Here is a 17,820-nt window from a genome sequence, read left to right as displayed (position 1 = left end):
ATACTGCAAAATTGTACAGTATCTCCCAGCTTCTAAAATGTCTTCGAGATCTGAAGTACTCCTGTCATTGGCACTCATTGACGGCTTGCCCACGCAACTTCAAAGAAATGTCGCTTCTCTGTGTTCGTTAGTTCTCTGAAGCAGATGTTCAGTTTAGAGTTGCTTATAATATATACATAACATATATATATATATATATATATATATATATATATATATATATATATATATATATATATATATATATGTATTATATTATACATATTTGTGTGAGTGTTAGTGTGTCTGTTACCAGTTTTTCGAATATACTTGAATAAAGCATTTATATATACAGAAAAAAAGTTGATGCTCCAAAATATAAATAACATGCTCCAATTTTTTTTAAAATAACTCCGTTAATTTTTAAGCTACAGTGTCCATTAAAAAAATATTTTGAAGGTAATTTCAAAAGCTATAAGACTAACTAGATTAAAATATGTTAAAATTCTTTCTTTTTAAATAGTAAAGGGCCAAAGTGCTGATTACAGGTGTGTCAGCCGCTGTATCTTAAACTTCAATTGGCTATATCTCTATTATTTTTCGAGCTACAACAAAAACAAAAAAATCAAAATTTTTGTTAAGAAATAAAATACATTTTGGTATAGAACCATTTTTCACGTATCTCTTATAGTTTTAGATTTATTTTGAAAAAATGTAAATTTTTAGATAATTAAAAAAAAGATGTTTTAATTTAAACATGATTTTTTCAAAAAATACGTATTTTAAACAAGTCAAACTTTTAAAACTTATAAATAACACTACAAGAAAATGAATTAGAGAAAATATACGTTTAATTTCTATTCTGATCGAAATAGTGTTACTTATACTGCTCGTTTTTTTTTTAAACGCTAGAGTAATTCAAATTCTTTACTTCGTATTTCGCTTTGTTTTAATCGAAATGGCTTTTAACATAGCTCATTTTAAAGGTTTGTTCTGGCTCTTTAAAAAGTGTTGTATGAGTTTTTATCAAAAAAGATGTCCATTTTTCGATATTTGATGTTAAATGCATCGAGTATAGTATCCCAAAAATAAAAAGTCATCTTCAAACAATTATAAATCGCTTAGTATTGTACTTATAAAACTTAATAAAAAAACAATCTCTTTGTTTTTTCATAAGATTTATTTTTGTTCATTATAGATTTTTCAATAAAACGCTTTGTTTTTGAGTTATTCGTACAAAATCATTGGAAAACATGTTTTATTTTTGCGAAAAGTTTACTTTTTCAAGTGCGTATAACTCAAAAAATATTGATTTAGCGAAAAAAATTTATATGACATTTTTTGTTTAAAATTTAATTCTCTATCAATTCCCGGAGTTATTTTAAGTGTAAAAAGTTCAACCCCCTAGATGGGATGCCAACCACCCCAGGGGTAGAAGCACACATCGGCACCATATAACTTATATTTTTTGAGTAATTTACTACCCACTGTAAAAATTTCAGATAAATCGGTGCAGTTATAAAAAATTTAAAGGGAAAATGCCACAGTAACTGGACTATTAGTATATTTCGTACCTTCTTTTGACCTCCATACATGTCATGCTCCATTTCTTCTGAGAATCTTTTCCAGAATTTTTGCTTTAGTTTCTTTATCTCACAGTTCACTCTGTTTCTAACTTCTTTGTGAATTTCGTATATCCCTGGGTTCTTGTTGCTCATGTATTTATGTAGGCATTTAGTTTTTCCTTAGCTGCTATCTTGAGTTCATGTGTACCACGGTTTATTGTTTTTTGGTCTGTTTTTGTTAATTATTGTTCTTTGTCCTATTGCTTCTGTGGCACTACCTGTAAGCTTTTAGGGTTGCCCATAAAATCAACCCAAGGGTGAAATTACCACCCTTCGAATTTTCAACTCAAAAATATGGCTATCCCCTACGTGCCTACAAGATCGAGGCCAACTAAGACACCTGCCAAATTGGTATAACAAAGCGTCAATAACCAACAGAGTTTAATTTTCATTACAATAGAGGTCCTTGTGACTATGGCAGATCGGTTATATATAAGGACTACACCAATGCTCGGTAGATGAATTTGGACTTACAATCCAATAACTTTTGTATCAAAGCTACATCGAACCTTCTCATAGCAACAGTAAGTTCTGCCGCGGCCGGCGTTTAGATTTCCGCCACGGAAATGAATGATCATTCATTGATCTCTACTGGAAAGCATTGAGAAGCTTCGCTCGACAAAATTCAGTTATAGTAGCAGTAAATTTTTTAAAAGCTTTTCAGATCTCTATCCTCATTCTTTTTTCTTATATATGTATTCATTTGACTTATATAAATTTATATTAAAGATCATTTCGTAAGCAAAATAAAAAATTCAGTATGTGAATACTTTATTAACTACTAAAAGCATAATCGATATAAAACTCATCCTGAAATAATACACTACCATTGGAAAAAAATCCCTCTAGATATCTTTAGAAAGAAGCAAATTAATCAAAAACTGTCACCTAATATTAAAACAAATACATCAATCAAATAAATTCTTCTGGTTCTCTTGGAGCGTCTAGATCTCTATAATGGATAACTGGTCTGAAATCTGTTGGTCCTCCCCTAAAATGTTGATAATTTTAATTATTTGCTGAATCATATTGTATAGAGAATTTGTGATGAAGAGGTGAGTGGTTGCATAGCTAATAGTAACAAGTTACATTTGATGTATAGATTAGAATTGTATTGATAAACTCCATTCGCTTAGCTCGGGCATATTTTGACAGATTCATTGTCGGAAACCTACAACACAACAATTCCTACTTCTCAGTATTAATAGCTAAAGTATCCTACTATTGCATACTACTTTGTTTAAAAAAGGAGAATTATTCTAAATAGTGGAAGTGTATACTAAACACATCAAATTTTGGGTAGTATATAAATTTAAAAAATATATTTTAGTTGTTATAATTTAACATAAATATTTATTATATGGTGCAGATAAATAAATATTTATTGTCGGTAATTCGCAAAGTTCTATTTTATTTACTATTTAGTTAGTTTACTATTAATATTGGCTACGAGTAGGTATGCTTGGTTGTATAGTAATTTCCAGCCACTTTTAGTCTGTCAAAAAGTAACTAACTTCGCAAAAAAAATTACTAAATTCACTAGACAGTTAGGACTGGGAATAGCGAACCGAGTATATGTATTTTCTTTCATTCATTTATCTTACATTATTTTATTTTATTAAAAATGACTCACAGTTAACATCAGAATTAATCAGATCTATGGAATCTTAATATCTAATATAAATTTAAAATACGCATACATATTTCCATTATATTTCATTCTATCTACTCGTCATAATTGACTGACTATTGATTAAGTCCTCTGTATTACTCAAATAATTTTTTGTTTGTTTTGTCATATACACGTTTGTTTATATACACCATATATTTTAGCCTTAGTTTCTTGAGGGCCGAAGATGCTGTAAAAGTTTGTAAACAGCGAAACCGGTAGCCCAATTTCTTTTACCAACAAAGAAAAGAAAAAAGCTTACCTGAAGTACATGCCAATCAAGACAACATGATTACAAGAAAATAAGACGAAACTGTAAGAACATGCACTTATAAGAAGAATTAAAAACAAACACTGGGGATGTTTCTCAAAAGAACTGAAGCATGATTTTTTTGGTTTACAGAAAGAAATATTGCGATTTATAAGAGGTCAAAGAGCGGAGGTGAATGAATTAATAGACCCGAAACACATCGAAAAGGATGCATATATTGACTATCTGAAGAAGATATGTAAAGAGGAACAGTAAATGATATTGGAATCACAAACACAAGAAATTACCATAAACGAAGAAGTTCACATAAGCAAGCCCGTAGTACAAAGTACAAAAAACACTTGAAAAACTAAAGAACAGAAAAAATGCAGGTACATTAAAATATGGTGGAGCGGCCATGACGTATTAACTGACAACATTAATTAACAAGACACAATAAAATACCAGAAGAATGGATGACAAGCGAACTAATCTTATTATTCAGAAAGGGCGATAAGAAACAATTATAAAACTACAGAAGTATCAATTTGCTAAATACTACCTTGAGACATACAACTAAAATTTTGCAAGAATGAATAAACCAGCTCATGAATTTAGCAGATGAGCAATAAGTTTTCCGTACGGGAAGGTCGTGTACAGATACAATATTCGTCATAAAACAGATTACAGAGAAAGCATTAGAATAAAATAGACTGGAATTCATATGTTTGATTGACTTGAAGGAGGTATTTGACAGAGTAAGGCTTAAAGATGTAATACATCTCTTATATAATAAAGATATCACGCTGGATAATATAACAACAATTGAGAGCGTCTATCAAAACAATAAGATCCAAATCAGAATAGATGGACAACTTACGGAACCAGTTACAGACAAAGAAATAAAACAAGGGTATTCACTAAGCCCTACGTTATTGTATCTAATCATGGATGAAGTCAAAAAGAACATCAATAAAGGAACAGGATACAGAATGGGGAATAATAAAATTAAAATTCTTGTTATGCAGACGATACAATATTGATAGTTGATAGTCGAAAATGAAGAAAGCCTTCAATAACTAGTTCACAGATTTAATAAAATCTCAAAAAAAATTTAACATGATGATTTCAACTCAGAAAACTAAAACAATAGTTTTATGTGGTTTATGATTATTTCATAAAAGCTTCTCTTCTTTAGCTCATATATATATATATATATATATATATATATATATATATATATATATATATATATATATATATATATATATATATATATATATAAACGTAGGGCCTGCGTAGCGCAAGCGGTAGGATGCTTGACTCGCAAGCCGGTGGTCCGGGGTTCGAATCCCACCGCCGGCAAGAACATCTAGACATTTTAAAAATGTCTATAGGCCCCAGGTCGACTCAGCCTGAAGAAAAATGAGTACCTTGGGTAAAACCAGGGGTAATAATAGACGGTTGAAGCGTAGCACTGGCCATGTTACCTTCCTTGTATACCGTAGGCCCTAGATATAGCAGACTACCCTGCTATACTCCCAAAGCCGCGACAGCGGTATAAAACGGGAGACTATTATATATATATATATATATATATATATATATATATATATATATATATATATATATATATATATATATATAACAAGCGAGTCTTCTACAGCTGGCGCCGCTTCTCGCATCCTAATTTCCAGCGTTTTCTGTCGAAGCAATCTTCAGTTGTTAGATCTCTGGCGGTCATTGTTTTCGGCGGTCAAAACTACAGTTTTCTTCTAGTTGGCGGAGTCCATTCTTCTATTTTTTTGGCCATCTATTTTCAGGCATTCTCTGAAGGTGTCCATACCAGTTAAGTCTTTTGGCTTCGATTGTGTCTATTATGTCTAGATCGATTTCCATTTCTCTCCGAATATCTTCGTTTCTCACCCTAGCAAGTCTCGTGAGCTGGCAACATCGTCTCCAGTAGTTCATTTCCATGGCTTTAATTTTTTATTTGTTTCTTTGGTTTATTTCCCAGAGTCAGGCGCCGTACAGCCCAATCTATTATTTAGATTGTTTTATAAATTTTATAAAACAATTTATTGTTTATAAATTCTATTTCTATTATTGTTTTATAAATTCTTCTTTTATTTTCGTTTGTTATTTTTTTTATTCCATAATAGTCCGTGTAGCTGTCTGTCTGGTGGCTGATCTTGCTTGGCCAATCCTGGAGTGTATTTCTTTGCTACTTCCTGCTTTTTATGTTATTTGGACTCCCAAGTATTTAAAATTGTCTTTTGGTTTTATAGTTCCCATTTCGATTTGTTGGCTTTCTGGTTTTTCTTCTACAACTAAGTACTCAGATTTTTGTATATTAATTGTGAGGCCCCATTTGGTATACTCATCTTCCAGTTTTCTAAGCATGTAGCCTACATCACTCTCGTCTTCAGCTAGAATGGCTTGGTCGTCAGCGAAGTGTATCGTGTACAATCTATCATCTTCGATTGGGATGCCCATATTGCAGCAGTTTCTTCTCCACACTGAGAGTGCCTCATTTAGATATATTTTGAAGAGTATAGGTGCTATGCAGCAGCCTTGCTTTAGGCCCTTACTAATAGGAATTTCTCTAGTTAATCTATTTCCAGTTTTAATGTTTGCCGTCATATTTTTGTAGAGCTGTTGTACTGCTTGTATATATTTTTTTGCTTATTCCTTGTTTTTCTATTGCTACCCAAAGCATTGAAAGTGGTACACTATCGTATGACTTTGTCAGCTCTATAAAGAGTATATGAGTTGAAAGGTTGTGGGCTAATCTTTTCTCGATAACTTGTTTTAGAGAGAATATACTGTCCATACAGGATCTGCCTGTACGAAAGTCATTCTGTTCTTCAACATCTGTCATCTATTTTTAAATTTTGTTTTTTATTATTTTTCCATACAGTCTTGAGAGTGAATTTATGACACTTAGCCCCCTGTAGTTTGAACAATTCTTTCTATCTCCTTTTTTGTAGATGTTGTTAATATGTGCTTTTGTCCACTCCGGTGGTAAGTCGTGTCCATTATAGAATAAGGTGAAGACATACGCCAGTAATTCCCGTAATACTTGTGGGCTATGTTTTAATAATTCATTTGGTATACCTTGTGGTCCGCATGACTTCCGATTTTTTAGAGTTTGTATTGCATTCTCGACTTCCTGTACTGTTATTTCATCGTCTTCACTGAGTTCCAGTTCATATGTTGTACTGATGTTCGTGAATTGAGGTCTTGTTTCAGTCAAAAGTTGTGAGTAGTGTTCGATCCAAGATCTTTCTTAGCTCATATATATATATATATATATATATATATATATATATATATATATATATATATATATATATATATATATATATATATATATATATATAAGCTAAGGTACACTCGAAGAGTGGTGGGTTTTTCGGTCAAAGTGGAGAAATAAAAGACAAAGAAGGTGGCTACTTCATCTATTTATTTATCTATTTATTGAAGACGTTTCGCTTTCTGTTTAGAAAGCATCATCAGTTCATCTAAAAAGAACAATGTGAAAAAACCAGACATCCAAAGAGAAGTTAAAACATGTGTGTTACCTCAAAAAGACATGTAGCAGTCAACGATATTAAATTTGTAAAAAAGCTTCCAATGATGGAACATTCAGAGATAAAGTTGTATAAACAATTAAATGAAACTAGGTACAGTTTACAAATTAACAAAATTAGCACAGCAAAAGAACATGTGATAATAGTACATGTATATAAAAAATTTGTTATAAAAAACTTTAAAGTAAAAAACATTAAAATTTGATGTGTAAAGAACTAGAAAGATCATGAGATGCACTTCCAACAATGTATTAACAGTAAAATTTAAATTTGACTTTGGGTAACATTATTAATTAGTTAAGATTAAAATATAATATTTAAAAGTAAAATGAAGTTACCAGTCTTTAGCTTACTGAATGCAGCAGGTAAATGAATCCACAGGTGTAACACTCATGCTAACAACGTGAAAATACAATGGCCTTGAGGTTAACAAGTGACAGAACAGCAAGGCGAAATACCAACCTCTAATGTAGTAGAGCGGTATATTTAAAGATTATAGTAAATTTGGGTGACAACTTGTCATTATAAGTCAAAAAGCCAAAAAATGAAAGGAAAAGGTGGTTAAAAACACCATTTCCCCCCCAGTGATTGGTTCAAAAACTCAAAAACAAAGCAAGCGAGGTCAATCCAAAATATCATATATTACGTTGTGACTGGTTAGCCAGCCAACAGGTGAAGATTGATTTAACTTCCACAGTCCAAGGTTCATAGCATTTGGAACTGTGAATGAAAAAGATTCTATGAATCAGTTTCAATAAAAGGTTTTATTAAACAAGTCAGCCAACAAAAACAATTACTTAATATATGTAAATATGATATTGACAAAATCTTTAAAAAAATTGTAAGTTAAAAAATCCAAGTTAATTAAAGGAAGAAAAAGAAAAATTAAAAATTTTTTTTTTATTTTATTTTCTTTACACATCAAATTTTAATGTTTTTTACTTCAGTTTTTTATAAAAATTTTTTTATATACATGTACTATTACCACATGTTCTTTTGCTATGCTAAGTTTGTTAATTTGTAAACTGTACCTAGTTTCAATTAATTGTTTATACAACTTTATCTCTGAATGTTCCATCATTGAAAGCTTTTTTACAAAATTAATATCGTTGACTGCTACATGTCTTTTTGAGGTAACACACATGTTTTAACTTCTCTTTGGACGTCTGGTTTTTTCACATTGTCCTTTTTAGATGAACTGATGATGCTTTGTAAACAGAAAGCGAAACGTCTTCAATAAATAAATGAAGTAGCCACCTTCTTTGTCTTTTATTTCTCCACTTTGACCGAAAAACCCACCACTCTTCGAGTGTACCTTAGCTTATTTTGGATTGACGGTCGTACTCCTTTTCTCGATATATATATATATATATATATATATATATATATATATATATATATATATATATATATATATATATAATAATAATTTTTGTCAAAGCAAGTGTTTGATTTGTCCAATATTTTCTTCAATGCATTTATCAATACGTTCCATAAAATATCGTCTCATTTTAAATAGCATTATTGGTTCAAAAAAGAAACTGCTGCAGTATTTATTTCTTCCCAAAGTTGGTTGCGAATGTTGGAAAGTTTATGGGATTCTTGTAAAAACGTTGTTTCAATCATTTTCTAAAAAATGTAAATAGTTCCCACCATTGAAATTACTAAGCAACTCGCATGGGCCTAAAAAATGATTACCAATTATTCCATACCATACGTTAATCTTAAATTCATGTTGAAATGCCTTCTATCGACGAAAGAGTGGTCAAGATTTTAACTGTTTCGAATATAATTTGCAAATCTACAGCATAAACGTCGTGTACTTACTTGAGAATCATCGTCAACGCGAACCATTACCTCATCTTCTTGATCAGACGTAATGATTTTCGGTCGTCCTATACATAACAAAGCATTTTGTGATGTTACGTTACCATCTTTGAGTTGTTTTTATAATAATTAAGCTTATCCACAGGTATTCAGTGCTTTACCGCACAAATATCACAACTAAGAATTATGCGGCTGATTTATAAAATGAGATTATCTCGAAAACTCTGGAGTTTTAAAGTTATTAACAAGTATACATTTTTATTGTTAAAATAATGTGTTTATTCAATTTTTTTTTTGACAAAAATAGCGCTAACTTAAAGGCAAGAAAGTATTTTTACCTATCATGTAAAATATTTTAAATGGGAGGTGAAATCTCTGAATTCTGCGTCGTCGCGAACGTGTTAATATCAACATTCTATTAGAGCAAGTTGGCTTAAATCGTAATATTTTAAAGTGTAGAAACTACTGTTTCATTTTGTACAATTACTTAAGGACCACCCTGTGTGTATGTATGTATGTATGTATATATATATATATATATATATATATATATATATATATATATATATATTATATTTATATATATATAATTATATATATACTATATATATATACTATATATATATATATATATATATATATATATATATATATATATATATATATATATATATATATATATATCACAGAATGACGGTATTAGATTTTTGTTTTGATAAAGTGCAGCAACAACCGTTGATACGTATTTCGACCTCCTTAAGTCTCTTCAGAACGGTATAGCCACTGCTCTGAAGAGACTTAAGGAGGTCGAAATACGTATCAACGGTTGTTGCTGCACTTTATCAAAACAAAAATCTAATACCGTCATTCTGTTTTGTTATTTACTTCGTTGGAAGTACGAGAAACTGAATTCACTACGAATTTTGACTAGGATGAACGGCTTGTGGAATGCAATTTTAGATTCCCTTGCCGATTAATTCATCCAGCTGTTTGTTTCGCAAATTTTAGGAAACACAGTGGTTAAGATTTGAATTCGGTTTCGCTAAGTAGAAATCGTTTGATTTCTCTTTTTGTTATATATATATATATATATATATATATATATATATATATATATATATATATATATATATATATATCTACGGCATAAAGTGGACTCCGCCCATGTTAAAATTCAGGTTCAAGTGAGCTCCGTGGTCAAGTGGCCACCGATATACGGAGCTCACTTGACCATTCCATAATATTGGCTCTGTCGATTCGTCAACATGTATAGTTTCACAATTTTTAAAAATTTTGTGGAGCCCCTAAGTACCCCTGTATCATGAATGTATATCGCTTAGTTCACGTGTATATATTATAGGGGTCGTTCAGATCTTGTTCCGTGTATATTGGAACCATACGTATATCGGTTTAAGTAAGCTCTGATAGTTTGGCAACTAAGGGATTAATCCGTTTATTTCCAGCGTATATTCTAAACGGTTCATATAGACTCCTTACTTTTGTTATCATTCATACGCATTACAGTATGTAACAGATATGTGTACTACCAAATACCTGTTTTTGGTAGGTACGTGCTTTTCTAAAAATAGATTTATAGATACAAAAGGATTTCATTACCAAGTTGGATGTGTTTTTTCATATGCGAAAATTTCCTAATGTATTTTGTTAACGTGAGTATGTCTTTATACGTTTTATTTAAGAATCCGGTTAATAAGAAATTCTTTTATTTCATCCATTGTTTCATGATATCTTATATACAGCTTTTTTATTATTTTATTTCTTCTATTTTATTATTTTATATTTTTCTGGATTCTATTTCTTATTATTCTATTTTTTAATTCTGGATAGAAGGTTATCTCAAAATAAATATTTAAGTGCTAAAATACGAGTAGATATTTTTTTGTTAAAATGGTAGTAGTGCACAAAAAAGGGAAGAATGGTTAATTTTTCTAACATGAATTATACCACTTCACCAATATTACATATTTCTGAATGTTTTATCTCGTATTTAGGGGTAATATGTAATCAATATAAGTGGAGTTAGTGTCAAATTTGCAATGATCTTTATAAGTAATAGCTTACTGACTGTACTTTACGTGTTCAGTTCACATAAATAAACCTTGTCCCTTTAAAAAGAGCGATATGAACGGTAAAGTTAACTAAGAAAGTGTGATAAGTCTTGTACCACCCCACATGCACACAAGTTAACCGGTGTTTGCAGGCAAGAGTCCTCCTGGCAGATTTAAGGAAGATAACTACCATAAGGAAGTTCCGTTCGAGGGATCAGATGGCGAGGAGCAGCTTATTTTTGTTTGTATATCTTGCAGATGTGTTGATATAGCCAGTTTTTCCTTGATTCTAGTCATAAAATGGGCTGGTATTCGTGGAGTGGATGTCACGAATCTGGACTTTGTTTTTTTTGCTCTCTAGCTACTTATCTTCGGATATTAGGTGGATTGATAGCTACGATATTGTAGAGCTTATGTATGGATGTGAGTCTTAATATTCCCTGAATTTGGCTGACTAATTTATAACCAAATATTTTATAAGTTATTTAAATAACTATTTATAAGCGGCATTTAGATTAACAAATACCACTCCTCATACTTGATATTTTTCGTACTTCTTTTCGCTGTGTTGGGCAAGATTTAGTATTTGTGACAAATATGATCTAACCTGTCATATATAGCCACTTTTGTCTTCTACTTTAAGTTTTTTTCTATTATCGGTTTATATTAAGGATCATGTACAGAAGTATTCTGCATAGCTGACAAAATAAATAGATATATTGGCTGATAGCTTTTGTGGTCGTTGGAGTTTTTGCCAGATTTAAGCAAGGCAACAACTTTGTCTTTGCTTTGCTTGTCTAAAGACTTTGGATATTAGCCATTGTTGTATTTTTAGTTCAAATTTTATAGTTAGTTTTGTGCTCAGATCCTCAGCCAGGAGCCGTAATATTGTTCATTATATACGTGGATAGCGGATCCAAGCTCAACATCGTTGAAAGGTTCTCTCAGCTGACTGGTTTTGTTTTCTCTCATTATAAGTTTTTCTTTGCTTCTTTGCCTGCATTTAATATGTAATTTTCAGCGATTAGCTTAATACTAAATACCATAGGATTGGCCATCTATGTGCTTCCTGCATTTTGTTAAGCGCATATGTAAAGTGGAGTGTCTTTATCTCTAGATATACTCTTAATATTTTTACACATAATTAGAATAGTTGGTCCTAAAAAGGACCGATTTGACAAAAAACTTATTGAACGGGCGATTTAAGAATTAACGATTACTTAATTATTCATTACCCACTGTACGCCCGATTGCGGTGGTCTTATTAGTACTTCAATTTTCGTGAACGCTTCTACTTTAAACTTCATAAAAAATGACTAATCTTTCACTTTTCTGTTACTGTTATTTTAAGACGATATTTCGAGTCAGATTTGTATAGTAATAACTATAGTCAATATATAGTCTCTATAAGTAAATTAGTTTGTGTTATCGGTTACAACTCATATATATATAGATAATAAGGAAATAAACAGGTTAAAATAGGTGTAGAAAATTTTACCTACATATATCGTCACCATTGTTCAGGAGATGGGTTTATCCCAGAGATCAAAGGTTACATACTTTTACATGCGTATTCTAGGTTCTATTTATATATTTTTATTACTAAAAAAGTGTATTTATAATAAAGGCCTTAAGCTATCTGTAGATTCCATGAATATTAGAATCTATGGAAATTAGCAAATTAAAAAATACAGACATAATTCTGAATGACCAACTTGAGACAAACAGTTATCCCCTCCTCAATTCAGTTACAAAATATGACGTGTAAACGCATACCTGTTTAATTGTTAGATAAAATGAATTTCCATCAAGTAACGGTCGAATCTATCACTTACTAAAAGAGTACGAAAAGACCTGCTTATGCTTTAGAGTATGGGTACTTCAGTACAAAGTACCCTTTGCTTTTGCCAATTGCTTTGTCACTTTGTCAGCGATGGGTCTCCCTTTTGCTCATCAATAATGTTCCCGCTCGATATAGTTATTCTAAGATATTCAGATTTCACTATCTCTACATTTGGTTTTATCTCCTATTAATTTACAACTACGACGAAATCTTTATAATATATCTGATGCATTGATATTAAAGTGGAGTAGAATACTTGGTAGATAATATTTATTTGTTTTGAGTATACTTATTTTACGACCTAGTACATAAAAAAATAAATACTTGTGTGCTCAGTGCTTTCTAAGTCTGTAAAACATAAACATGCTTCCATATTAGATTATACATTTATTAAGAATGTCCACTCTCTGAATTGAAGTTTTTATCTTAAAATATGACTGTGTCCCACAATCTTTCACAAAAGTTATTCTTTTCTGAAATTTTCTGAATAAGGTTCAATAGGTTTTTATATTTTGTTTTACGTTTTAATCTTTAAATCGGAGTTCATTTTTTGAAAAACTATAAACATGTGACAACAAATTGCTATATGAACGGCGTTATGCATCACTAGACCCAGCCCCAATTTCTTAAATTGTGGATTATGGCGCTTTCTGGTGGAAAAGAGGAACAACAGGATAACATCAGATGTAGACCAAACAAAAGAAATTAGGACAGGCATTGAAATAGCACGTGCATTATTTTTTAAACTTAAAAAGTTTCTTTGTTTTCGGGATATAAAGTTAGAGCCTGAGAATGCTTCGATGTTACGTGTTCTCTACTTTTCTTTATGGCTTGGAAGCGTGAACACTAAAACAAGTCCATCTGAATAAGTTGGCCGCCTTTGAATTTTGGTGTTACAGAAGAATCCTACGAATATCATGGATTCAAAGAATGTCAAACGTGGAAGTAACTAGAATGATAGGAAATGGGGCGGAAATATTATTAACTATCAAAAGACGAAAACTTGAGTACTTAGGACATGTGATGAGAGGGCAAAGGGCAAAAATACGCATTATTACAACTTATTATGCAAGGCAAAATCCGAGGAAAGCGAAATGTGGGAAGACGAAGAATATTCTGGCTTAAAAACTTAAGGGAATGGTTTGAATGCAGTAGTGCAGAACTTTATAGAGCGGCAGTCAACAGAGTCCGTATAGCCATCATGATTTCCAACCTTCGATAGAAGATGGAACTTAAAGAAGAAGATAGAAAAAAGCATAAACTATCTACGTAATAAATCCCATTAACCTGTTAGTAACGGATAACCAGATATATTTAAAAAGATTAAGTACTTTTCTTTTTAATTTGGATTTTGAATTTTGCATAACTAGAGCAAGCGACTAATTTTTGTGTATTAGTTTTGGACCAAGCGCCTCTTGCGAGCGTTTTAATGATTGTAAATCGAATATTTGGCAACATAATGTACATAAACGTGGTTAACAATGGTGACGTTGGCAACTTGTTGAGGCGTTTAGGTTAAGAAGTAGTTTCAGTTATTGCTTAAATTTTTCTATAATAGTCACATTACAGAAGAGCTAACACAGAAAGAGAATACTTAAAAAAGACATAACATTAAGTAAAATGTATGAATTGTATATTGAAGAAGCAGACAATGACCTTGTTAAATTTTCGTTTTACAAAAAAATGTTTTTAACACGATTTAATCTTCAAAGAAAAAAGTTGAAAAAAGATACTTGTAGTAGATGTAATTGTTTCGAATTAGAAATTAAAAATTGCGCAGATAACGAACAATTAAGCATTAAAAAAAGAAAAAATGTGCACTTAGAAGAAAGAAAGCTAGACATGAAGATAAGCAACGATCAACCAGAAGTGGAAACCTTTTGTTTTGATTTAAAGAAAAACTCTTCCCCTTTCGAGAATTCTAATAAATATTGTAGATTATAAGCGTCAATTATGTATTTACAACTTTGGTATCCATAGCGCCAAGGATAAAAAAGGTCATTGATATATTTGGATAGAAGGTGAAGCTGGTCGGGGAGCCCAGGACGTAGGCATTTGTCTTAAGAAACACATTGAAGAAAATGTTACTTCTGCAAAACATGTAATTTTGTGGTCAGACTCTTGTGGCGGCCAAAACCGCAGCATTAAAATAGTTTTGATTCTGAAAATGATTTTGGAAACTCATCCTACCATTGAAAAAATTACATTACGCTATTTCTTTCCTAGTCATAGCTTTTACCCAATGGTAGTGATTTTGGAGATTTTGAAAATGCCCTAAAATTTCAACAACGTTTATATACCGTTGATGATTACCTAAACGAGATGAAAAAATTCCATAAAAAGAACCCACTAGTAGTTCACAGAATGAAAAAAGAAGAATTCGTCAAGCTAAGAAGAAATACAAGCGAATCAACAGAAGAGACCAATTTAATAGATCTTGATAAAATATTAAAGTTAACAACTACCATTTCGTAAATATGGAACACTTTAAATATCTAAGATAAATAATCACGGTTAATAATAATGCCACTAAAGAAATACAGATCATAATTTAAACTTTTTACCTATTTTAATACATAGATGCTAATCATGGACAATGACTAAAACGGATAAGGAAGAACTACGAATATTTAAAAGGAAAATAATAGGAAAATTGTTTTAACCAAGATGTCAAACTTGTAAAACTGGTATGGAAGGAAGTTAGCACAGAAGAATACCACTTGGGCGTCTCAGTATGCAATGAAGAGACATCCAATCATATCTCAAAAAATGAACATTTCATTTGATTGCAGATTCGTGGAAAATCGATCAACTTGGAGGTAAGTTGTAATCAGCGAAGACCTACCCAGTGTTGTAGCGCTACATATTGATAATGATAAAGAGAAAGGAGAAACAGTGACAAAAAGCAACAAAAATGGACTATGGAGCAAAGCTGCTTCAAAATCTTTGATTGGAGAGGATTTAAATGAAAGTATAAGAAATACAATGGATGATTGATGGATTCGAGAAACTTGAGACTTGAAGAAAGGCACTCTCCGAAACAGCTGTAGTGATAAGATAGAAATAATTTTGTAGAAGTTTTGCTGTTTTATTGTTAAACAAAATGGAATTAACATACGAAATTATATACGCTAAAATAACTAGACAACATATATGATACGGACATATAAGGAGAAAGTTTAATGATACAATAATCTACCCAATATTTGTTATGAGTAAAAACGATATGAATAAACAAAATAAAAGAAAACCATGGCAAAAGGCAAAAAGAGTAATGATTTAAAAATGAGAGAGGTATCCTGTGGATAACATGTGCTTAATTAGGAACGAATGGAGATGAAGATCAGAAGACGACAAAGAACGTTTTAAATTGATAAATGTATACAATATTTAACAATGTATATTTATAGGTCATTATTAGGGCCAACGTGCTAATTTTATGTAAAATAACACTTTTCAAGTTGGATCGGTTACAGCACGGTGGAATCAAATACACCCAAAGTTAAAAACTATCGATGTTTATATGAAAGATGAAACCTTATGGCACATGACCGTGCAATCTTGACACCTACACATTATCACATAATTGTGAACGGTATATTGTACCAAATTACTAAGAAGTTTGTTATTTTATTCTAAGAATAAGTTTAATAATTTACGGGAGATTTAATGTATTTAAAATTTTACAGGATCCGGTATCGTAATAAGAAGTCAAATTTCACTACAACTCCATTAAAACGTGTTAAATTTTACTTTGGATATTCTTTTTGTGAATATAATAAGTAAAAATACAGTAAGTTTCATCTTCTTATTGTGCCGTATTCTAATTAAGGTTAGCGATTACTTCTTTAAACGCTTCCCATAAATTATTATAGTTTAAATTTAACTACTTTATGAAACAAATATTGCACGTCATAAATTGCAGGAATTGAAAAATTACAAAGTTATCCTGTTTACAGTGTTTCTTTTAATTTTATGTAGTTTATTATAATCCTACCGAAGGGCTTCTACTTTCTTAAACTGTTACACGACTACTCTACTCGATGTTAGTACATTTAGAGACTAAATGTTTAAGTGCATATACATTTTAACAAAAAATAATAATAAATAAAACGAAAACTAGCCATTTCCAAGTTTATAATAAATACTTTTTTAAGTTTGAAAATGATTAAAGCAAGTAATATAAATAACCACCATAAAATATTTAACTACATTAACCAAGTACCTATTTGTGAAATTTCTGGATGACTAAATTGATTGATATTTAAATAAATTTGAAGTTCCAAAACGTACCTGCTGTAAAATTTAAAAATCTACGACTAATCAAATTATTGACAACATCGGAGGAGTTTAGTTGTGTACGCAAAGAAATGTATACGGCTCCCAAAAGTGTTTTAACCTATTACGGAGTCCACTTAATCCGACGTGTTGGTCGGAGTCCACATAAAGCGCTACCCAGATAATAATATACACGATGTATATTCGCCTGGAGTTAGTATAATACCGTTTTAGTACGGAGCCCCCATTAACCGCTAGATCTATATATATATATATATATATATATATATATATATATATATATATATATATATATATATATATATATATATATATATATATATATATATATATATATATATATCTGTATGTATATATATATATATATATATATATATATATCTGTATGTATATATATATATATATATATATATATATATATATCTGTATGTATATATATATATATATATATATATATATATATATATATATATATATATATATATATATATATATATATAATATTATGTAGACTCCGACCAACACACGTCGGATCAAGTGGACTCCGTAATAGAGAGGTCCCATTTTTGGGACCCGTATATAAATTTTAGCGTACACTTCTAAACTCCTGTGATGTTGCCAATAATTGTATTAATAGTAGATTTTCAAATTTTATAGCAGGTACAT

General features: G+C 30.7%; 1 protein-coding gene across 2 annotated transcripts in view; it reads right to left on the bottom strand.

The window, feature by feature from the left end:
• Nucleotides 1-538: 538 nt before the first annotated feature.
• Nucleotides 539-17,820, bottom strand: part of Ars2 (arsenic resistance protein 2) — a 505,227-nt gene continuing 487,945 nt past the window's right edge. Inside the window, exon 14 of one of the 2 annotated variants that reach the window (XM_072529864.1) lies at nucleotides 539-584. In XM_072529864.1, coding sequence (XP_072385965.1) covers nucleotides 554-584 — 31 coding nt within the window. In that variant the 3' untranslated portion in view covers nucleotides 539-553. Of the gene's footprint in view, nucleotides 585-2,358; nucleotides 2,596-17,820 lie in introns of those variants that run through there. The other variant, XM_072529863.1, reaches the window with a different exon arrangement.

The sequence above is a fragment of the Diabrotica undecimpunctata genome, chromosome 4 (genome assembly GCF_040954645.1).
Source record: "Diabrotica undecimpunctata isolate CICGRU chromosome 4, icDiaUnde3, whole genome shotgun sequence".
NCBI classification, from domain to species: domain Eukaryota; kingdom Metazoa; phylum Arthropoda; class Insecta; order Coleoptera; family Chrysomelidae; genus Diabrotica; species Diabrotica undecimpunctata.
The sequence above is the reverse complement of the archived record's forward strand: the minus strand, read 5'-3'. Positions and strand labels throughout refer to the sequence as shown.